Source organism: Crinia signifera, chromosome 7 (genome assembly GCF_055691185.1).
Source record: "Crinia signifera chromosome 7, ASM5569118v1, whole genome shotgun sequence".
Taxonomy (NCBI): domain Eukaryota; kingdom Metazoa; phylum Chordata; class Amphibia; order Anura; family Myobatrachidae; genus Crinia; species Crinia signifera.
In genome coordinates this window covers 187,772,196-187,796,570 of record NC_139223.1, presented here as the reverse complement: position 1 = coordinate 187,796,570, position 24,375 = coordinate 187,772,196, and the positions used below count along the sequence as shown (strand labels likewise).

Here is a 24,375-nt window from a genome sequence, read left to right as displayed (position 1 = left end):
TCCAAGCGCCAGTGTACAGTAGGTGCTTGGTGGTGGTAGAGAATTACCTACTCACTGGGTGAGGTCAGTAACAGGCGGTTACTGGTGCTAAGAAGGAATAACTAATATTCCATTGGGGGAAGCCTTGCTGGCAAAACTAGTCGATGTTTGTGGAGATCCCGCCAACGCCGTTTGTGCAATACGGCACTGACGGGTAAGTCTGCCGGCAGACCCCCTGTACCCTGGAAACAGGTACTCATTTACTTGAAACCACTCCAACTATCCTAAAAGACTTTTCCCAACACGCTGCACCTGGTTTGCATTTGCATTGGACTCTTTTATGTTTGTCTTGTGACCCCCAGTCCTTATGTATATGTATACCGGTATTAGCTGTTACATTTATATAGCGTAATACTGTAGCATACTGCTAGCATACTATCCTATATAATAATTTTTATCTTAATAATTTTTTATCTTATTATTATAAATACTATTTGCATTTAATATTATTATTGTTCAAATTGCAGACTATAATAAATATCCACTTTTATTTTCACTAAACCACTGTGTACGTAATATTTTTCAGATTGGAAGTATAGCGCAGGGTGTACATCCCCCTTGTTTCCCTATTGCTCACAACTTTGGGTATTTGTAGTGTACCCACACACCCAGCCGCTGACTACCAGTATTATTGGTCTGTGGCGCAGTCTTCTCTCCCCTCTCACCCAGATATATCATACCTTCCAACTGTCCCGATTTTTGAAGGACAGTCCCAGTATTTTGGGACTGTGCCGCATCTCACATGTTGCCAGCAGTGACCCACGGTAGGGCCTGGCCAGCAGCTCACAGAGTGCTGGAAATGCCCCCACAGTGGTGAAAACATGGCGTGACCTCGCGGGAGAGTCGCGACCATAGGCCACGTCCCATCAGTGATGAAAGTTGGGAGGTATGCTATAATCATGGGAAAAGTCCTATTTTATTTAAAACTATTACAGGATACAGGATATACAATAACTGATTTTTAACATCATAAAGCAAATAGGATGATTGTGGAGCAAGGCCATCTTAACGTATGGGCTCAACGGACAGCTGCCCAATGGCCACCCAATTCTAGGGGCCTTCAAGCTGGAGCAGATTGGGTTGTGGGCATCTGCATCCTGAGCTCCTTGGGAGGCAGTAGAGAATGCTGGCTGGCTGGCTGGTTGGTTGCTCTGGTAGTAAATTATACACCATGAAAATGTCCAGGCTGTATCCAGACATTGAATGGCTGTCAGCATGCTGACTGGTGAATGGCTGGAGCTATGCACCAATCAGAGTGCTGATAGCTAATCACTGTATGGGAGCAACTGACGAAATGGCATGTGACCACAGGAAGGGATCTTTTTTAATTATTTTTTTCCCCCAAGAACAGGTGGATAGGGGCCCCAAATGCATTGCATTGCCCAGGGCCTACAATGGTGATAAGACTGCCCTGTTGTGGAGGATTTGTTACTGCTGGGAATTTGGGATCTCTTATTAAGGAAGCCTAATCTGGTATATATGAAGTCGTTTCCTATATCAGCATTGTACGATTTTAATGAATAACCACAAATATTTTTTAAAAAGTCCATAGTTATTCAATGGCGTAAGTATCATTATTCTGTCCTACAGAGAGGATCAGATTCATCATTGAAGCTACAGATCTCCCCGTGTCTCGGCACCAGCCCAAACAGACCACCCCACCCAAATAGTGTTACTGGAGATAACGCTGGTACATCAAACCCAGACAAATAGATATTTAAATACAAGTGTATTCTTAAAACAGCATATTATAAATAACATTTATAGAATAGATAATTCCATTACATCATCTAACTGTAAAACTGCTGCACACTGTCTTCCAGTTCAGGCGGCCATGGAGAAACGTTCCAGATGTCAGCAAGGACACCAGCAACCAAACAGATTATATTTCTTATTTATTTAGCTCCTTCTAGAAGATAATAGATAGAATCTGATTGGTTGCTATGGGCAACATCACATCTTCACTAGAACTCCCATCTTAGTAAATTTTCCCCCTTAGAGTCATCCTTTTGTGATAGACTCAGACGTGCCACCTAGATTCTTGTGCCCCCTAGGCAGCTGCCTAATTGTAGAGCCATCGAGAGGGGGGAGGTACCTATTATCCAGGTCTGCCGGAGGAGCCCGCCCCCCCCCCCTTCCCCGTTGCAAGGGGCCGGGTAGTGTGGAGTAGAGAGGACAGGCTGCTGCATAGCCTCTCTCCCCAGCTCAGCAAACACTGCCCAGTGCTGTGTGGTGAGTGGGGGAGAGAGCCAGCAGCAGCCTGTCCTCTCTCTCCCTGGTCGGCCGTCCGTACACAACCTGCACCCCCTGCTAAATTGATTTTTTTCTTTTTTACAGGGGCGTGGCCATGCCACCTCACATTGGCAGCCACGCCCCTTTTCAAATTTGTACCGTTTTTTGTTCTTCGGATGTTGGAATGGGACATATGTCCACAGTGGGCAGCAATGTTGACACCAGAATGTTCATGTTAAATCAACTTTTGACATCATAAATGACAACTGAAAAAAATAAAATCAACATGGACAGAATATCGGGATGTGATATTATTAAAATATTCACATTAACATTAAGGTTACACGTACCTCCCAACTTTTATCTATACAAAATCAGGACCTGCTATGCCCAATAAGGGGTGGAACTATATGCCCGATGGGTATTGCCTCAGACGGAAGAGGCATGGGCTACCACATTTTCGTCATTTTTGGGGGGCATTCCCAGCACTCCCCTACCAGCTGGGCAGCCTCTGGCTCTCTCCTTACACTCCCTCTCTACCTTCACTGAAGGGATGCCGTGCGCCTCTTCAGTGATCACTGAGCAGCGGTGATCTCTGACTCCCCCCCCCCCCCCAATTGCCCCCGCCTACAAGATATTGCCACCCATAGGATGGACAGCAGGACAGTCTCCAAAGAGCAGGACTGTACTGCTGTGATGGGGACAGTTGGGAGGTATAGGTTACACTAAGGGGTTAGCACTAAGGCTAGCAAGAGAGGAATCCTTTAGGTCATAGTTGCCTACCCTGAAATAACAGCAATCTCCCTCTCTCTCTCATTAGTCTAGCAATCTCCCTCATTTCACCTAGCCCACATTACACCAGGCTTGCCTACCCTCCCAGAATTGCCGGGAGGCTCCCGAAAATCGGGCACCCCTCCCGTCCCCTGGGAAGGAGGGCAATCCTACCGCATTGGCAAGGCAGCCCCCGCAACCCCTCCTTTGTTTTGCCTGAAATACGGTTTTTCACAGGTCCGTGGCGAGAAGCAGGGCTAAAATGATGCAAATTGCGTCATTTTAGCCCCTCCCCCAATCCGTGGACCCGCGAATTGCGGTGTTTGCCTGCCATGGGGGCGGGGCTTGATGACGTCCACCTCCCCCCGCCCCCTGACATACTACCATCGGGTCTCCTCTATGGGCTTCTCCTGGAGCGGAGAAAGAAAATGTCGGCAACTATGCATTACACTGATAAAAATTTTGGGGGAAAAAAAGGAATGAGAGATAGATACATTTACATTGAATCATCAGCACCATTTCCCAGCACGTTAGCAAGTATAGTAGCTCTTACTAACTGCTTTGGGGATCATCTTCATTTGTATATAAGTCATTTTACTAGATTCCTCTCAGATGTAGCAGTACACAACCACGCTTCTAGGTGTCACCGTCACAATCTCTTTTCACAATCTCTCCATATATGGAACTAGACACGCCCTTAAAGTGGAGCATGACACTCCCCCTCGATGGGGCACTGTGCAATATTCTGCTACCAACTATAATCTCCCTGAAACCAGTTTTCAAAAGTAGGCGAGTATGCTTTAGGGGTGTTTGAAAATGGTCAATTAATCCTGATGCGACACAATTTTAATAATAATCATTTCACTGAGATTTCATTGAAAAAAGATAAATCCATCCTTCCATCATGGATTCATTAAACTGCATTGACTGCAAAGCTCAAAGTTATGTAGTGAGTGCCCCTGTAGCTTTAAGTAAAAGTATTACTCATCCTTGTTGATGGAACATTGATTTAAATCCATATGAAAACAGCTTTTGGTGAGATGAAACCCAAAATCAATTCACACTTTCCAGTTAAGAAAAAAATCAATGCGCCCATTCTAACTCGCTATCTGAGGCTTCCCGGCGCGCACGTGGGGCTCTGCTCTGCAATTCAGCCCTTGGTCTGCTCAGAGAAACACTCGCTATATAATACCTGCTCTCTGTCTAAACAGCTGCCAAAATAGAACTAACAAGGCTCTAAACACTACTGGCCTGTGCCGTAAATGCCTGTTAAACAACAACAATGAAATATATTATTTAGAACATTAGCTGCTAAGATCACTGTTTCTTTTTCATTCAATACTTTAATGTTTCTGCGTGCGATAGTTTTCAACCAAATGGTGCAGTGGATGAGGCCTGATTAATGCGTACATACGGACTGAGGTCTGACTCGGAGACAAACGCCTGTGCAGTTGCGATCCTGTATGCAGCAGCTGTGTGAAAATGAATATGCAAATATATCAGCCGCTGGGATTTGTATTGAAACGCCCACTGGCGGCGTCTGAGATCCACCACTGTATGAAGACACCACCATCACATGCACGTTGGGAGATCACCGACCTATGTAACCCTATGGTTCTGCAGCATGGCCATTAGATGTACAATAAGATGCAGGAGCCATCGCAACTGCGTATGAGACTGCAGTTGCAAACCGTGAGACGCCCCCAAAAATGGTGACTACACACACCTGCATTTCCTTGCATTGTACCATCTACAAACGCTCTAAACGTCTTTTCAATACATTTAAATCACTTCCCAACCCTTACTCACCCATGCCACCATCCACTATCCATGCACAAGATCTTGCTTCCTACTTCAGGGATAAGATTGACAAGATCAGAGATGAATTGGTATGCTCCAACTCAGTTGGTGATCTGCTCAATTCCCTACCTGTGCCCTCTCACGCATTTACTTCATTTGATCCCACGAATGAAGATGAAGTATCTGCACTTTTCTCTTCCTCCCACTCTACTACCTCTCCTCTTGCCTCTTAAAAATAAGTAAATCTCTGTCTCCTGTGCTCATCCCAAACTTAATTAAAATCTGTAACCTCTCTTTCTCTACTGGTGTCTTTCCTTCATTGTTCAAACATGCAATTATTAATCCATTTCTGAAAAACAGAATTCTGACCCAAGCTCTCTCTCAAACTACCCTCCCATCTCTCAACTTCCATGCACCTCCAAACTACTTGAAAGACTTGCCTACACTCACCTCACACACTTTCTTAACTTGCACAACTTATTGGACCAGCTTCAGTCAGGCTTTCCTTCCCAACACTCCACAGAGACAGCACTGAATAAAGTTGTGAATGATCTGGTCACTGCTAAGTCTAAAGGCCACTATTCACTAATAATTCTTCTAGATCTCTCTGCTGCTTTTGACACTGTTGACCACTCTCTTCTCATACAAACACTACAATCCCTAGGTCTTAATAACACAGCCCTCTCTTGGTTCTCATCCTACCTATTTAACCGCTCTTTTAGTGTTCGTTTCTCTGATTCTACCTCCTCTTCGCTACCTCTTTCAGTTGGAGTACCTCAGGGTTCAGTTTCAGGTCCTCTGCTTTTCTCAATCTCTACCTCATCTCTTGGCAAACTAATCAGCTCTTTTGGATTTCAGTATCATTTGTATGTGGATGATACTCCGCTCTACCTATCCTCCCCGGACCTGTCCCCATCTGTATTAAGCCGTATCTCTGAATGCCTTTCTGCTGTTTCATCCTGGATGTCATCTCGCCACCTCAAACTTAATATTTCAAAAATGGAATTACTTAAATTTCTGCCAATAAATAGTAGTTACCCACCTGATATCTCCATTGCTGTTGAGAATATGACAATCACTCCTACCTCTCAAGCTCGCTGCCTAGGTGTTTTCCTTGACTCTGAACTTTCCTTTGTTGCCCACATTCAATCTGTCTCAAAATCATGCCACATGCAGCTAAAAAACATATTCCAAATTTGCCCTTACCTTACACAAAACACTGCAAGAACTCTAATCCATGCTCTCATCATCTCACGCATTGATTATTGCAATAGTCTCCTTATTGGCCTTCCCCAATACAGACTCTCACCACTACAGTCCATCATGAATGCAGCTGCGAGGCTAATCTTCCTAGCCAGATGTTCATCGTCTGCAAAGCTACTCTGTCAGTGCCTTCATTGGTTACCTGTATTCTACCATATTCAATACAAAATTATTTTACTTAAACACAAAGCCATAAACCAAAATATCTTTCAACCCGACCTCTACGCTCCTCACACGATCTGCGTCTCTCATCCACACTCATTACTCGCTCCCAATCCCAATTGCAGGACTTTCTTCGGAATGTGGAATGCCCTCCCAAGCACAATAAGACTCTCCTCCAGTCTCCAAACCTATAAGCGTTCCCTGAACACTCACCTCTTCAGGCAAGCTTAGCAAATTCCAGAACCAGCCACTTAACCTTCATATACCATTCCTATCTAATCACATCCCCACTGTACAGACCACACATATCCAATCTTTTCTTCACATTTTCCATCTTCCTGACCTATGGCCAAACTGCTGGGTCACCGTATCTTACAGCACACCAGGAACCTTTGCATTCTGGTGGACTTTATGCAATAAAGAATACAGTATCTATCATTGTGTATCCATGCCTATGTCCCTATAGATTGTACGTTTGCGAGCAGGGCCCTCATACCTTTGACTGTCTGTAAATACCCAGTTTGTTGTATCACTGTCTCCTATTGTAAAGCGCGACGGAATCTGCTGCGCTATATAAGAAACTGTTAATAAACAAAAATAAATAAATCACTGTGCAAATAAATCCACACTTGACCACCGTGGCACATCTACAACTCACAGTATTGACTTGAGTCTAGCTTTGAATCAGGCCCTAAATAACAGATCAAGGAACCTATGTACTAAAGCCTTGGAGAGTGATAAAGTAGATGGAGAGAAAGTACCAGCCAATCAGGCTCCTAACCTAACATGTCAGTTGGGTTTAAAAATTACAAATAGGAGCTGGTTGGGTTGCACTTAATTTCCATCTACTTTATCTCTCTCCAGGGCTTAGTACATAGAGCCCTAAGATATAGATTACTAAAGCTTCTAAAAATTTTAAGTAGCTCTCATTTTTCCCACTATACAGTCCGCACATCCTCATATTTCGTCTTCACTTTCACATCCTCCGGACCCTTGGCCAACATTGCTTGGTGACCATATTGTACATCCCCTTAAGAACCTTTGCAAACTAGCTGGGCAAGTATGTAATAGGTAGTATCCTTCCTTGTATATCCGTTGGGGTACATTTACTAAGACGGGAGTAATATTGAAGATGGGATGTTGCCCATAGCAACCAATCAGATTCTACTTCTTTTTTATTTAGCACCTTCTAGAAGATAATAGATAGAATCTGATTGGATGCTATAGGCAACATCCAATCTGATTGGTTCTAATGGACAACACCTACACATATCTGTTTTCGAAGTTTTAGTACACCTCCCCCTAAGTGGTACTTAAGAATAGATCACTTACTGAAGGATAAAGTAATAAATATACTTACAGTGTTAAAGTTTGGGAAGAGTCCCACAGTAGCACTGTTCTCCATCGGAAATGACACGAACGGTTTCATATCCAAGGACGGTTGCATCATGAGGCTCGGGGTCCGTACTAGCGCTGGGAGGGCGGTGGTATGACATGTGCTGCCTGTTAACATACAAAAAGACAATTCATGTTTTATATTCAGTAGTCAATGTACTTTACAGTATAACCCCTTCTGTTTGCATCTAGTGGAGTCAGCCATCTTGTCAGCTGACCTCTGCAACCTATCAATTTATAGAGGTCGTATAAAACCTTCTAAACAGGACAAGTGAAGTAGTTGTCCATAGCAACCACACACTCATAAAATATTAGTAGAAGCTTATTGGTTGCTATATACATTTTCTCCGCTTGTCTTCTTTAGAAGACTTGATACTTCTCCCATTGTTGTCTGAATAATTTCAATGGTTCTAAGATTGGTGTGCCGTATCATTAACCGTACATGCTTCCATAGACTGGGCAGTTCCAACTACCTTGCAAGCCCAGGCTATTGAGGGGCCCATGATTCCAGTTGATAGGTTGACAGTCAATAGGTCAATAATCTTTGGTCAACATGGTCAAAGATTGATATGACAATGGTTAACACACAAAAGGTCAATACACGGCTCATGTTTCTGCTTAGATATGGTTAAGCAATGAAACACCAAAAAAAACTGGTGTCAACCTTTTTTGTGTAAACTTGTTTCTTTGTGACCTTTTCAACCTGACCGACTGTCTAACTGTTACCGGTCATCCTTTTCACCCTGTGGTGAAACTGGACCATATTAGTTTGACCTAATGACTGTCTACGTAGACAATGGAAATCTTTTATACCACCCCGAGGGGGCTTGGCCGGGCTCTGTGTGTTCCTGTAATCCTGCAAATTGCAGGTCTAAGAGAAAGGAGCAAGGCCAAACGGATGCAATATTCATTGTATTGTGTATTGTTTCCTCCCCATACATCCACTATCCCTGGCATTGCACTCCTCATCCTGCCCACTCCACTAGGAAGTGGGTGGGATGTAGACAGGGCAGCTTCTCGGCACCCTAGGCAAAACTTCAACCTACTGCCTCCCACCCCAACCCTACACTGCCCCCAATACAGACTTTACAGTCCCTCAAGGGAAAGTGTGAAGGTGGCATCTTAGAAGTTCCACAGCTGCCACCTGCATTAAGTACAACAAGGATGTCTTCCTCATTGACAGCCTTCAATGTGTGATAGGCAGACTCCGCGGTATCCTCCCAGATACGGTAGAACCGCCCATGAATGTAGACACACACTACTCTACTCTACTGTTACAGGGGACTACATGAAAAATCGTGAGTGTCCCGAACATTCTGGCGGAGCTGGTAAATATGGGTAGGCAAAACTACTATTGGTGAAGCAGGTGTAGTGCACCGGGGCCCCTGAGGACTAAGTGGCCCACAGCTGCCCCTGTCACCACCTTCCGGTTACCCACTGTTTTACCTGTGACACTCTGCTTCCCCCTGTCACCCACTGCCATGTTGTATATTGTAAACTTGGTTGAGAAGGATGAGGGGGGGGGGGGTAAAAATTAGATTTTTTTGCACCTGAGCTCACCACCCACAAGTTCCACCACTGTGAGTAGGTGCCTTGAGGTGCTCATACACTACTGCGATGTATAACTGCAATGTATGGGCCATCCAACCCCCCTAAGACACCCGGAACCTTCCTGGGTGTCAGGATAGCATGCAAAACATAGCATACGACCCCACTCGCCACCGTCGGGAGGGGGGCCGAATCGGAGGTCGGACAGCCAGCAGGTCCAACCTCCGGCTCGGGTCCTATGTGTGGTCCAGAGGGGGGCATCAAACATATCCGATGTGGGACAATTTCTTGGTCCGATTCATTGGGATCAGTTGAAATCGGCCCAAATCATACTACTGCATGGGCACCTTACACTGTTCATGCGAGTTTGGAGCTGATCAACATAAGGTTTTTATAAGCACATTACGACATACACAACTACTTACCTGTACCCCGATCCTTGCCTTACCCTCACACACCCACCCCACCTCCTAATATTTATCATTATTTGTCTTAGGTGGCCATACATCAGAAAGACATTGCACCCAATCACACAATCTCAATGGATTGTAAAATGGATTTATGCAGATTGTGTGCACATCGTGTGTACACAATCATACAATCACACAATCTCCCGACCCCAGTAGATTGGAGGATTGGTCTTCTGATCTGACGTGCTGCATGTCAGATCAGTTGTGATTGGGAGCAGTTTGCATGTGCTTTTAGCAGCAGACAGGCTGAAGAGAGCGGTGGATGTCCTTTTGCACAATTCTGTCACTACTCTGAAAACAGTTCTCAGAGGATTGCTGCATCCGGGCTATTTAATAATGGTATAACACAGCAGATGTCAGCAGATTCATAGCTGCTGGCAACCTGTAAATTAATAAAATAAATAAAAAAAATTGATTTTTGGTACTCCTATCCATTTGATCCTAGTAGGCCAGCCCCCTATTTAAATGAAGCTTCAATCATACAATCATGCAGCAGATGGATTGTATGACGGATTGTATGACAGATTGTGAGTACATTGTGTGTCCAAAAACCACCAAGGGCTGTCGGGGAGTTGAAGGGAAATTGGACACAATGATGATTGTAAGACCGGTCTTTCTGATGTATGGCCACATTTACACTGTTTTTTTTTTTTGTCTTTATTTCTTATGTCTTTATAATGTATATGAAGTTTATTTACTTTCCACTCAATTAGTGGGGAGAGGATAGACATAATATTGTGTTTTTACCTTTTCTTCTATATGGAAAAATTGAAAATAATCTATATTAAAAAAAAAGTTTTAAAAAATAATTTTAAAAGTTCACTTTATAGGGAAATTCTAAAGCAAACTCTCTCTCTAAAGGACAAATCCATGTGCCTGATATCTATAATACAGTGTAAAAATAAAGCAGCCAGTATATACTCTGCACATGTTACATCTGCCCCACCTGCAATGCACATCATTTTGCTCATTAAAGAGAGAATTTGGTTTTGCGAGTGAACCAGAATCAGGACCTATATGTATACATAAAAAAAAAAAACATTTAACGTATCCATTAAGCAGAATGTATCATTTGTAACGTAAAGCAGCAATGTTGCACAGTGTGAAAACAAGTGCGGCCCTTCTGGAGAAGGAGAATTCCCGAATGTGACATTATTATAAGAGGAACAACAGCGCGCTGAATGGGTTATTCTTGGAAGAGAAACTTATCTTCAGCTCCCTCGGCTTTTCCGACAAAGAGCACGCTATATTTAGGATGCGACTCACAACCTTAATTATAAGTAACCAGTGGAATAAAACGTAAGCAATCAAATAATATAAAAGAACTGAAACATTCATTATAGGGACATTCTCATATAGCACGGAAAAAAATGATGCAAAGTAATTGGATTCCTTAGAAAGATTCAACACCTTTTAAAGTAAAACTTGTATTTAACAAATACATTTCCTTTTCATTCGGCACCAATGAAATGCACGCGGAAAAGATAGGAATTGTTCTGCATAATTAAATGCTCATCAGAAGATCCTTTCATTTCATAACTACTTTGCAAACACAAGGAAAAATAATAGGTATTAGCAATTTTGTTCCATTAAAAACGTGATCGTGCATTGGAACAAGTGGGGAAATACATTAGCAGAAAATGCAGAATTACATTTGCATACTTGCCGACTTTTTAAAACTCCTCTTCGGGAGAAGCCCGGAGAGGCTATGTTGTGGGGGCGGGGCGAGGCTGATGTCACTAAGCCCCGCCCCCATGACCGGCAGCAGCCTCAATTTGCAGGTCCGTGGATGGTGGGCGGGGCTAAAATGAAGCGAAATGACGCAAATTGTGAAAATTTAGCCCCGCCCCCTCCCTGAGGATCCGCGAAATTCTGAGCTTTAAACTGCGGGGAAGGGGGGGAGCCGGGGCTGTAGGGAAAACGCGGGAGACTTGCCCACCTTACGGGGGGACCGGGAAGGAGACCCGATTTGTGAGACCCTCCCGGCCATTCCGGGAGGGTAGTCAAGTCTGCATTTGTTCCAGTTTCCGTAGCAGTTTCTGTAACTGACGGTGATAAATGTATGTAAAACCTATTACTTATACAGTAAAGATGGGCCCCCTTCATCTCTGGGCCCCATAGCAGCTGCACCCCTTGCACCTATGGTAGTTACGCCCTTGACTGACATCAAGCTCTTGTGCTACAGCACCTGCCAAAGGGACAGTTCAACAACAGCTAACAGGCACAAAAACACTTTGGAACAGACACCCCAAGGCAACCAATTACATTAGAAGTCAGGACAGGGCTCCCTGTGACAGGAGCAACCAGAAGGGGAATTGAGGACATTAGGAATTCACAGACAGGGGAAAGGTCTTCAAACACCCAGAGAAGCAACTTCCAACGTGTGCTTTTTATCAAATGCTTGCAGGGAGGATGGGATTCTAGATACGCTATGCAATTTTCTCATTTACTGTATAAATATTTACTATTGCTTTATTTGAAAGAGCCTTATTTAAGCAGGCTGTAAATTCTTGTTACTTTCATGTGTCATTGTTGCTATTACTGTTAACGCAGGAAAGAGATTATAGTGCACAGGGGCGCCGACAGTTCAGCTGGGCCCCGGTAAAATTAGTGGGTGTGGTGAATAAGAGGAGGTCCGGCCAGACCTCCTCCTTTAAAAAAAAAAGTCTCTAATCCTCTGTACAAAGACGCAACTGTCGGTCCCCCCAGCCAACATCTGAGCAAACCTAGGCAGCAATTGAATATTAAGGCGCAGTTACTGGGTGCAACACATCTGTAAAGCAGTGGGGGTTATTCAAACCTGATTTCTTCTCTGCTAAACTGCAGAGCCCTGTGATCATATAGCCACCTCCCCGCCTGAGTAAATTCCTGCCCTGTGCTAGGTTGCCAAAATATCCCACATCGCCAAATAGCTCCAAATCCATTCGCAACTCACTCAGTGATTTTCCTGCTGTGTGCAGTCTGTGCCTAACCCAGGACCTACTCGGCCGGTGCGATATAAACGGACTGATCGAGGCGGGTGCTGATGTCACAAGCCTTTCCTGAAAGGTCTGGGCACGCCTATGCTTTCCCGGACACTCCCTGTAAACAGCTGTTTACCACCCCTAAATGGTGGCTTCCTGTCAATCAACTTATGTACGGCTAGTGATTAAAAAAAGACGCTGGGTTATATCGCAAAAATTGGCCTTGCGCATGTACGCTGTGAACCGTTCACATAAGCAATTGATCAATAATTGTCTGGGCTGCAAATTCACAGGTCTGAATAACCCCAAGTGGCAACATGCCTGCATTTGACTAGCTACCCCCATTACCTCCTATAGATACCCACTGACTTTCATTCACTCTGCATCCAAATCCTCAGTGTGGGCCGGATGTACCAAGTGATAAAGTGGACAGTGATAAACAGTGTTTTGCACCCATAATTCATCTCTGCGCTTATAATGCAAATGCATCCAGCTCAGTGGCAGAACTATGATTGGTGCAGTGCTCTGGGGCCACCGCTGGGCAGCATCTATTCCCCGCAGGCAGAGGGCCAGCATCAGCAAAACGGGGGTGTGAGTGAGTGACGCAATGTGAAGGGCATGCCCCCATATTTCAGGCCCTCTCATAGAAAGTTGGGAGGTATGCTCTCTTCCTGTCACCCACTGTTTTTCCCTTTAACACTATGCCTCTCTCTGCTGTCACCCACTTCTGTGTTGTATATTGTGAACTTGGGTTTGGGTGAAGGAGGGGGGCCCAAATTATAGTTTTTTACTTCGCTCACCACCCACAGGTTCCGCCACTGAACTGATCCAGCTAGAAAATAAGCCTATATATATACCAACAATAGTGTCTTCAGCGCCCCAACTTTGTAATGTCCAACATAAAAATATTTCAATAAAAATATTGACAAGAAACAATTGCAGTGGTTCTTTTATAAGAAGCTTTTCTTTTTATTTTCAGTACATCTGACATCTGGGTGTTGGTCAGATGTACTGAAAATAAAAAGAAAAGCTTCTTATAAAAGAACCACTGCAATTGTTTCTTGTCAATATTTTTATTGAAATATTTTTATGTTGGACATTACAAAGTTGGGGCGCTGAAGACACTATTGTTGGTGTAGTTAGTTTTTTCTATCCCTACTAGTAGGGGATAGAGTGTCAACAGCGACCACCTAATATTGTATTTTAACAGCGCAATTTTTGGGGATTTTTGTCATATATATATATATATATATATATATATATATATATATATATATATATATATGCTTCGGAATTGCCTAAAGTAGATGGCAGATACATGTAGACCTTGGCATATTAATCTTATATATGTAGCATAATAACACTGTGCGCAAACACTAGATTCTGAAGCACAAATCCATTATTTTCCCTCCAGCCACAGTACAAAGGAAATGCAAAGATCTCTGCTCTGCGCTTAAATGAACTGTGATGAAATGCAGCATAGAACATATAATATATAATATTTTGCCATTATATTTGTTTCATTTGTGCTCATGACAAAAGCAAACGATTTAAATGACAATTTACACATGTTATTGGCTGGGAGTAGGTTGGACCGTGAAAGTATTTTTAGATGTGATGTAGATGATGTATTTAATGTAACTGTGGTTTTCGAATGACTAAAATTGATATATGTTATGTTAAACCTTTGCATTTGTTTAAAAATTAAATAAAATGTAGAATATAGAGTGAGGTTAATCACGAAAGTGCAGAAGTATTATACCGCACATCTATTTCTAGGAGTAACGAGTAATATATACATACATACATACTTGCAGCCCAGCCAACAGATCAGCACCGCCTGCCGCCCTGACTAAAGATGGCAGAAATGTTTTTCTACTGGTGGATTCTGTGTCTGTGCCATACTGAGGGATTTATTTACTCAGATGGGAGTTCTATTGAAGATATTCTTATTGGTTACCCATAGCAACATCCTATCTATTATCTTCTAGAAGATGCTAAACAAATAAGAAGTAGACTCTGATTGGTTGCTATGGGAAACAGCCCACCTTCAGTAGAACTCCCATCTCAGTTAATAAACCCCTGAGTCTTAACAATGTAACAAAACCCATATTTATTGTGGTGAGATGGGATTATCTCTATAAGACAAAGACGTTGAGAAGCCATTTCTTAGAACCATGTGATTTTGGAGGGACTGTCCTGATTTTTGGTCAATGTCCCTCTGTCCCACCCACATGCCGTAGACTCTCGCAGTCTGGTAGAGGTTGGGGGGCTCCCTCTCACTTTGCACAAGTTGTGATTTGATCTCGCCGTCCAATCCAAATGTACCTTTTTGGCCAGTACACTACCATTTTTTGCCCTGTACCAATTTTCTGGGTTTCCACCTCTCCCTTGCAAGTATATTACAGGGGGCCTGGCCACTCCCACTTTACTGATGACCACACACCCTTCACTGAATTTTTTTTTCCTTGTGCCGATTTCTGCCCTTTAGATGTTGGGTGCTATGTGTCACGCTCTTAGAAGCACCAGCTGGAGAGTGACGGAGGCTGGGTGCTTAACGTATGGTGGTTGCAGCCACGACAGAAGGGAGTGAAACAAGGAGGATAAAATATAATGAATTTAATGAAGATATTGCAGACAGTGATAATGATGATAAAAACGGTATACAGTATGGCAAGTATGCAAATATAAAGCCAATTGTCCAGAAAGTATTATAATAGATGATGAAGCTTGGTCCTTGAAGAATATTGAAATATAATTGAAGAGTGGAATAGAATATAAACCGGAGTAGTAATTAAGGGTTGCAGAAGGAATTGAGGATTGGATGACTTGAAGAACGAATGAAGATTGTATTGCAGATTGGATGAAGGTTGGAAGATTGGATGATGTGGATGAAGGTTAGAAGATTGGATGAAGGTTAGAAGATTGGCTGATTGGGGGATGTGGATGATGATTTGAAGATTGGATGATTGGCTGCGGATTGGAGGATTGGATGAGGATTTGAAGATTGGATGAGGGTTAGTAGATTGGACAATTGGGTGATGTGGATGATGATTTGAAGATAATAAATGAAGATAACTGGAGAAGAGGAATCCTTGCAGTTTATGGTCGTGGCTGCTGCCAGAGGTAACCTTTGGAAGTGACCGTCGGGAGTATAGCAAGGCGAGACCCCTTTGAGGATCTGACCTCGCTGTCCACATAGGCAGTAAGCAGAGTCCGGTGGTACTTGATGCAGTAAACGGCCAGCAGGATCTTCTCCAGGGGAAGCTCAGGATTGTAGTGGGAACTACAGAGCCAGGTGAGAGCGGAAGCTCAGGATTGTAGGGAGTACTACAAAGCCAGGTAGGAGCAATGATGCTACGGGATCGACATCATTGTACTGACTGCTAGACTAGCTGAGCAGCCAGTACTTACCAGGTGAGCTGTGCTGGGATTGGTCAGGCAATCAGAGAGGGAGGCGGAGCCGTGCAGGAGAGGCTGGGAAGCCCTGATTGTATGCAGCTGCACAAGCACCGGCCTTTACACAGACACAGACCAGGCACAAACACACATGGCGATATGCTACTCATGTCCTACACCAGTGTCACCACGCGATGACAACACGGCCACATGTACCCCAGTGGAGCCAGAGACATAGCAGAGGTGAGCGCCATGGTTTCTAGTGCACCTAGAGGGTCCAGGACTGGGCACAGTACAGGGGTCGTTAGGCAAGCGCCATGGTGGATGTGACATCACGCATATAAGTGCATGATCTGTTCACTGGAGAGAGGGAATGGGCACCCAGAGTGCTGAATGGGCATGAATCGGCCCCAAAGTATTAACTTCTTACCATCACGTCAAAACGACAGAACAATCTAACGGTAATGTCAGTGCCAGCAGCAGAGCACACCCGAACAGAGCATACCTTCAATTGCACTTACGAGCGCCATCTAGTGGCAGCTGTCGCACAAAACACTTGAATTCCCCCCTTAGAGGTGAGGAGCAGCGTTGGCCTGTTATTATTGTGGCTTCACGTGTAGAACATCTGTTTGTTTGGAGAGAGAGAATATCTATCTGCAGCAGTAAAATAATGGATTTGGTGCTCCTAGTAATTTGTGTTACAAAGTCATTGGAAGTAAATTGTGTCAGAACCTGCTGAGCTGCCTGTCTCCCTGTAGCTTCTCCTGAATAGTGATGTTCTATAGCACTATACAGATATATCAATGCAAATATCAGTGTACACGCACTTGAGCTGCTGAATGCCTGGATACCCTTGACTAGCTAAAGCTTCTGGAAAAAGGCTAAAACACCTGAAGCTTGAAATGAATACACAGAGGTAAACCAGCAAGCCCTGTTAGTGGCTGACAGCTATCGTCTCTTTCAAATGTATGGAAATAGATGGAGACTGTGGTCAGAATACAGCGTACACTTCATTAATACTATACATAGGGTATTTATTTCTATTTTGTGAATCTCTCCATAATAAGTCCCATTTATCATATACTGTACTGTATTCATCTATCATTCCCCCTCCATAGACCTCTCTATCTTCTATCTCTTTCTCTCCCTCCTGCCTCTACCCCGTCCCCCTCTCTCTCTCTCTCTCTCTCTCTCTCTCTCTCTCTCTCTCTCTCTCTCTCTCTCCTCCCACTGTCTAATTTTATTCTTTTCATTCATTGGTTATCAGCCCTCATTTGATGATTGCCAATTTAATATAATAATAAAAAGCCATGAACTATGTCATTTCATTCTAATTTTTAATTATGTATGTATATTTATAAGGGGCAGTCCTACCCATTTACACTCCCTGAAGATGCTTTAGGGTAGGGAAGAGTGGAAATGCTTTGTAGTTACTGGTAAAAATCTGGCCTGACGTGACTAAATCAAGCCTCTAAGGGTTGTCCTTTTACAGGTGCCCACTGGCGGATTCAGGGGGGGGGGGGCACGTGGGCACGTGCCCCCCCCCTGTCATTTCAGACGTTTTTTTTTTCTGCTGCCCGCTCCCCCGCTGTGCCCGGCCGGGAGAGAGATGTGCTACTGTATAAAATTCACTTCTCCTCCTGGACCGCTAGCAAATGGACGCTTGCGGTCCAGCAGCCAATCAACTGGTGGCTGCTGGACCATGAGCGCCTATTGGCTAGATATGAATTTTACATAGGATAGGAGCACATTTCTCTCCCGGCCGGGCACACTGTGGAGCGGGCGAGCGGGGAGACGCGGGCGAGCGGAGCGGGGGGGGGGGGGGGCTGGCTGGCTGTCAGCACAGGCGGGGGGGGGGGGTGTGCACACACAACCCTCCCACCCTACTGCACCCACCCTGCTGCAAGCACCCTCCCACCCTGCTGCACCCAAGCAGATTCAGTTGAGCATGAAGCCCCTTGGCATCGAGCATGAAGCCCCTTGGCCTCGAGCATGAAGCTCCTTGACATCGAGCATGAAGCCCCTTGGCATCGAGCATGTAGGTAAGTGGCACTTGTGTCAAATGTGTAATGGGCATTATGGTGTGTTATATAGTATGTAATGGGCATTATGGTGTGATATATAGTATGTAATGGGCATTACGGTGTGTTATATAGTATGTCATGTGCATTACGGTGTGTTATATAGTATGTCATGTGCATTACGGTGTGTTATATAGTATGTAATGGGCATTACGGTGTGTTATATAGTATGTAATGGGCATTACGGTGTGTTATATAGTATGTAATGGGCATTACGGTGTGTTATATAGTATGTAATGGGCATTACGGTGTGTTATATAGTATGTAATGGGCATTACGGTGTGTTATATAGTATGTAATGGGCATTACGGTGTGTTATATAGTATGTCATGTGCATTACCGTGTGTTATATAGTATGTGACAGGCATTACGGTGTGTTATATAGTATGTAACGGGCATTACAGTGTGTTATATAGTATGTAATGGGCATTACGGTGTGTTATATAGTATGTAATGGGCATTACGGTGTGTTATATAGTATGTCATGTGCATTACGGTGTGTTATATAGTATGTAATGGGCATTACGGTGTGTTATATAGTATGTAATGTGCATTACGGTGTGTTATATAGTATGTAATGGGCATTACGGTGTGTTATATAGTATGTCATGTGCATTACGGTGTGTTATATAGTATGTAATGGGCATTACGGTGTGTTATATAGTATGTGATGGGCATTACAGTGTGTTATATAGTATGTAATGGGCATTACGGTGTGTTATATAGTATGTGATGGGCATTATGGTGTGTTATATAGTATGTAATGGGCATTACGGTGTGTTATATAGTATGTAATGGGCATTACGGTGAGTTATATATTATGTAATGGGCATTACGTTGTGTTATATAGTATGTAATGGGCATTACGGTGTGTTATATAGTATGTAATGGGCATTACGGTGTGTTATATAGTATGTAATGGGCATTACGGTGTGTTATATAGTATGTAATGGGCATTACGGTGTGTTATATAGTATGTCATGGGCATTACGGTATGTTATATAGTATGTGATGGGCATTACGGTGTGTTATATAGTATGTAATGGGCATTACGGTGTGTTATATAGTATGTAATGGGCATTACGGTGAGTTATATATTATGTAATGGGCATTACGTTGTGTTATATAGTATGTAATGGGCATTACGGTGTGTTATATAGTATGTGATGGGCATTATGGTGTGTTATATAGTATGTAATGGGCATTACGGTGTGTTATATAGTATGTAATGGGCATTACGGTGAGTTATATATTATGTAATGGGCATTACGTTGTGTTATATAGTATGTAATGGGCATTACGGTGTGTTATAAAGTATGTAATGGGCATTACGGTGTGTTATATACTATGTAATGGGCATTACGGTGTGTTATATAGTATGTAATGGGCATTACGGTGTGTTATATAGTATGTAACGGGCATTACGGTGTGTTATATAGTATGTCATGTGCATTACGGTGTGTTATATAGTATGTGACGGGCATTACGGTGTGTTATATAGTATGTAACGGGCATTACGGTGTGTTATATAGTATGTAACGGGCATTATGGTGTGTTATATAGTATGTTATGGGCATTACGGTGTGTTATATAGTATGTAATGAGCAGTACGGTGTTATATATTATGTAATGGGCATTACGGTATGTTTTATATAGTATGTAATGGGCATTACGGTGTGTTATATAGTATGTAATGGGCATTACGGTGTGTTATATAGTATGTGATGGGCATTACGGTGTGTTATATAGTATGTAATGGGCATTACGGTGTGTTATATAGTATGTAATGGGCATTACGGTGTGTTATATAGTATGTGATGGGCATTGCGGTGTGTTATATAGTATGTAACGGGCATTATGGTGTGTTATATAGTATGTAATGGGCATTACGGTGTGTTATATAGTATGTGATGGGCATTGCGGTGTGTTATATAGTATGTAATGGGCATTACGGTGTGTTATATAGTATGTAATGGGCATTACGGTGTGTTATATAGTATGTAATGGGCATTACAGTGTGTTATATAGTATGTTATGGGGATTACGGTGTCATATAGTATGTTATGGGCATTACGGTGTGTTATATAGTATGTAATGGGCATTACAGTGTGTTATATAGTATGTAATGGGCATTACGGTGTGTTATATAGTATGTAATGGGGATTACGGTGTCATATAGTATGTTATGGGCATTACGGTGTGTTATATAGTATGTAATGGGCATTACAGTGTGTTATATAGTATGTAATGGGCATTACGGTGTGTTATATAGTATGTAATGGGCATTACAGTTTGTTATATAGTATGTTATGGGGATTACGGTGTCATATAGTATGTTATGGGCATTACGGTGTGTTATATAGTATGTAATGGGCATTACGGTGTGTTATATAGTATGTAATGGGCATTACGGTGTGTTATATAGTATGTAATGGGCATTACGGTGTGTTATATAGTATGTTATGGGGATTACGGTGTCATATAGTATGTTATGGGCATTACGGTGTGTTATATAGTATGTAATGGGCATTACAGTGTGTTATATAGTATGTTATGGGCATTACGGTGTGTTATATAGTATGTGATAGGCATTACGGTGTGTTATATAGTATGTAATGGGCATTACAGTGTGTTATATAGTATGTTATGGGCATTACGGTGTGTTATATAGTATGTAATGGGCATTACAGTGTGTTATATAGCATGTTATGGGGATTACGGTGTCATATAGTATGTTATGGGCATTACGGTGTGTTATATAGTATGTAATGGGCATTACAGTGTGTTATATAGTATGTAATGGGCATTACGGTGTGTTATATAGTATGTAATGGGCATTACGGTGTGTTATATAGTATGTAATGGGCATTATGGTGTGTTATATAGTATGTTATGGGCATTACGGTGTGTTATATAGTATGTAATGGGCATTACAGTGTGTTATATAGCATGTTATGGGGATTACGGTGTCATATAGTATGTTATGGGCATTACGGTGTGTTATATAGTATGTAATGGGCATTACAGTGTGTTATATAGTATGTAATGGGCATTACAGTGTGTTATATAGTATGTAATGGGCATTGCGGAGTGTTATATAGTTTGTTATGGGCATTACGGTGTGTTATATAGTATGTAATGGGCATTACGGTGTGTTATATAGTATGTAATGGGCATTACGGTGTGTTATATAGTATGTAATGGGCATTATGGTGTGTTATATAGTATGTTATGGGCATTACGGTGTGTTATATAGTATGTAATGGGCATTACAGTGTGTTATATAGCATGTTATGGGGATTACGGTGTCATATAGTATGTTATGGGCATTACGGTGTGTTATATAGTATGTAATGGGCATTACGGTGTGTTATATAGTATGTAATGGGCATTACGGTGTGTTATATAGTATGTAATGGGCATTATGGTGTGTTATATAGTATGTTATGGGCATTACGGTGTGTTATATAGTATGTAATGGGCATTACAGTGTGTTATATAGCATGTTATGGGGATTACGGTGTCATATAGTATGTTATGGGCATTACGGTGTGTTATATAGTATGTAATGGGCATTACGGTGTGTTATATAGTATGTAATGGGCATTACGGTGTGTTATATAGTATGTAATGGGCATTATGGTGTGTTATATAGTATGTTATGGGCATTACGGTGTGTTATATAGTATGTAATGGGCATTACAGTGTGTTATATAGTATGTAATGGGCATTACGGTGTTATATAGTATGTAATGGGCATTACGGTGTGTTATATAGTATGTCATGTGCATTACGGTGTGTTATATAGTATGTGATGGGCATTACGGTGTGTTATATAGTATGTAATGGGCATTACAGTGTGTTATATAGCATGTTATGGGGATTACGGTGTCATATAGTATGTTATGGGCATTACAGTGTGTTATATAGTATGTAATGGGCATTACAGTGTGTTATATAGTATGTAATGGGCATTACGGTGTGTTATATAGTATGTAATGGGCATTACAGTGTGTTATATAGTATGTAATGGGCATTACAGTGTGTTATATAGTATGTAATGGGCATTGCGGAGTGTTATATAGTTTGTTATGGGCATTACGGTGTGTTATATAGTATGTAATGGGCATTACGGTGTGTTATATAGTATGTAATGGGCATTACGGTGTGTTATATAGTATGTAATGGGCATTACGGTGTGTTATATAGTATGTAATGGGCATTATGGTGTGTTATATAGTATGTTATGGGCATTACAGTGTGTTATATAGTATGTCATGGGCATTACGGTGTGTTATATAGTATGTAATGGGCATTACAGTGTGTTATATAGCATGTTATGGGGATTACGGTGTCATATAGTATGTTATGGGGATTACGGTGTTATATAGTATGTAATGGGCATCATGTGTGGGCTTATGTGTAATTGGACTTACAAAGTTCACTAAAATGTGCAATGGGCATTACGGTGTGTGGTATAATGTTGGTCCATGCCCACTTTTAACTGAGCAAGAGCCTCACCTACTACAAATTGAGAGGGAGGGGGGCGCGAAACATGCCCTTGCTCCGAGCACCGTGGCACCTAGCTACACCACTGCCGCCGCCTTATAGGAGACAGACACTAGAGGTACTGCTATACCTCCTATTGTTTGTCAGAACAGAAGAGTGCGGCCAGCGCTACCCGGAAGTGTGGATTTGGGTAGCGCTGGCGCGCTATTTAAATGGAACCCTTCACAAGCATGCACCCTGGAAAAAAAAAAAATATCAATCCCATGGCATGGCAACAAGAGTAAAACCCCTGGCAAGAAGCATGTAACCCCTGGCAACAAGTGATATTCCTCTGACAATAAGTATGTAGGTAAGCAGCAATTAAATGGTATAATATGTAATGGGCATTTTGGTATTGGCATTATGTTTAATAGGCATCACAACGTATGGCATTGTGTTTTATGGGCATTACTTTGTTGGCATTATGTGTAATGGCCATTACAGTGTGTGACATTATATTTAATTGGTATTACGGTGTGTGACATTATGTGTAATGGGCATTACTGTGTACATTTTTGGCTCGCCGACGGCACGCAATGTCCCTATTTATACATCATTATCTATACTATGGCTTAATCCATGTGGCGTTATGGAAATTTTGTCTCATTCTTTTTGGCATCATGTGTAAGCGGCAAGTATAATAGGGTCCACTATTTCGTTGCATAATGTGTAAAAGTGGTATATGGTGTGGTACACTACACTCAAGGACACGCCCCATTTGGAATGGCCACGCCCCTTTTTAATAAAACCTCCATCCTTCACTTTTCACTCCACAGTGGGCCTATGTACTTAAAATGTCAGGGCCTATTTCTAATCCCATTCCTTCCCTCTCTCTCTGCTCTCCTCCTCTCTATCTCCCTTTACTCTCTGAGAAGGCACACTGGCACTACTAACACCGCTCACTCCCATCCCCCCTGTCATGGTGCCCCCCCTGTCATTTTCTCCTGGATCCGCCCCTGCAGGTGCCACCACTAGGCAAGTGCCTAAAGGGAAAAATTCCCCACTGGGTATGCCTCCTGTCAGAAGGCCCTGCCCCCTTTTCACAAGCACGCTTTTTAGGAAACACATGCCTTCAGCGCACATAAGGGTTTTATTTATTACCTAGTCTCAGATGTTTAGAGGTATGAATTTATTCTATCCTTGCCACAGATCTCAAACAACATTTGATGGGAGGAGGACACACGTGGTGGAGGTGTGTGTGTATGGGGGGGGGGGGGGGGGGTTTGAATCAAGGTAGACCAGGAGGGCATTAGGCAGTGGCAGGACTTGTGAGTGGCTGGCCCATTTGCAGTCCCAGTGTGGCGAGCGCAGCGAGGGGACGCGGACACCTGTGAAGCCCGCGAGGGGACGCGGATACTTGTGAAGGTATCCGTGTCCCCTCGCGGGGCTCGCTGCGCTCGCCACGCTTCGGGCTCGACGTGGATAGTGGGGGTATGAAAAGGTCGTAGGACGCGTACCGCAGCCCCTCGTGGGCTCTCTGCGCTCGCCACGCTTCGGGTTCGCGTTGATAGTGGGGGTGGTACAGCCTGAAAAATTACATTTGGGGGCCATTGAACATGTTTGATACAAATTTCAATGCATTTGGATGCATTTCTGTTAAAAATCGCATGCGATGCGATTTTTTTACCATACGATGCAGATCGTGGGAGCCGTGATTGTCCACAAGTACCCTAAAGGGTTAGTTACCTGGTAGAGCAGGAACAT

At 42.9% G+C, this 24,375-nt stretch overlaps 1 protein-coding gene across 9 annotated transcripts in view; it reads right to left on the bottom strand.

Moving 5' to 3' along the window:
- Window positions 1–24,375, bottom strand: part of ZNF385B (zinc finger protein 385B) — a 385,947-nt gene that overhangs the window by 84,654 nt on the left and 276,918 nt on the right. For all 9 annotated transcript variants that reach the window (XM_083154697.1, XM_083154702.1, XM_083154701.1 and 6 more), the window contains one exon: window positions 7,628–7,770. In XM_083154697.1, coding sequence (XP_083010823.1) covers window positions 7,628–7,770 — 143 coding nt within the window. The remainder of the gene's footprint in view (window positions 1–7,627; window positions 7,771–24,375) is intronic.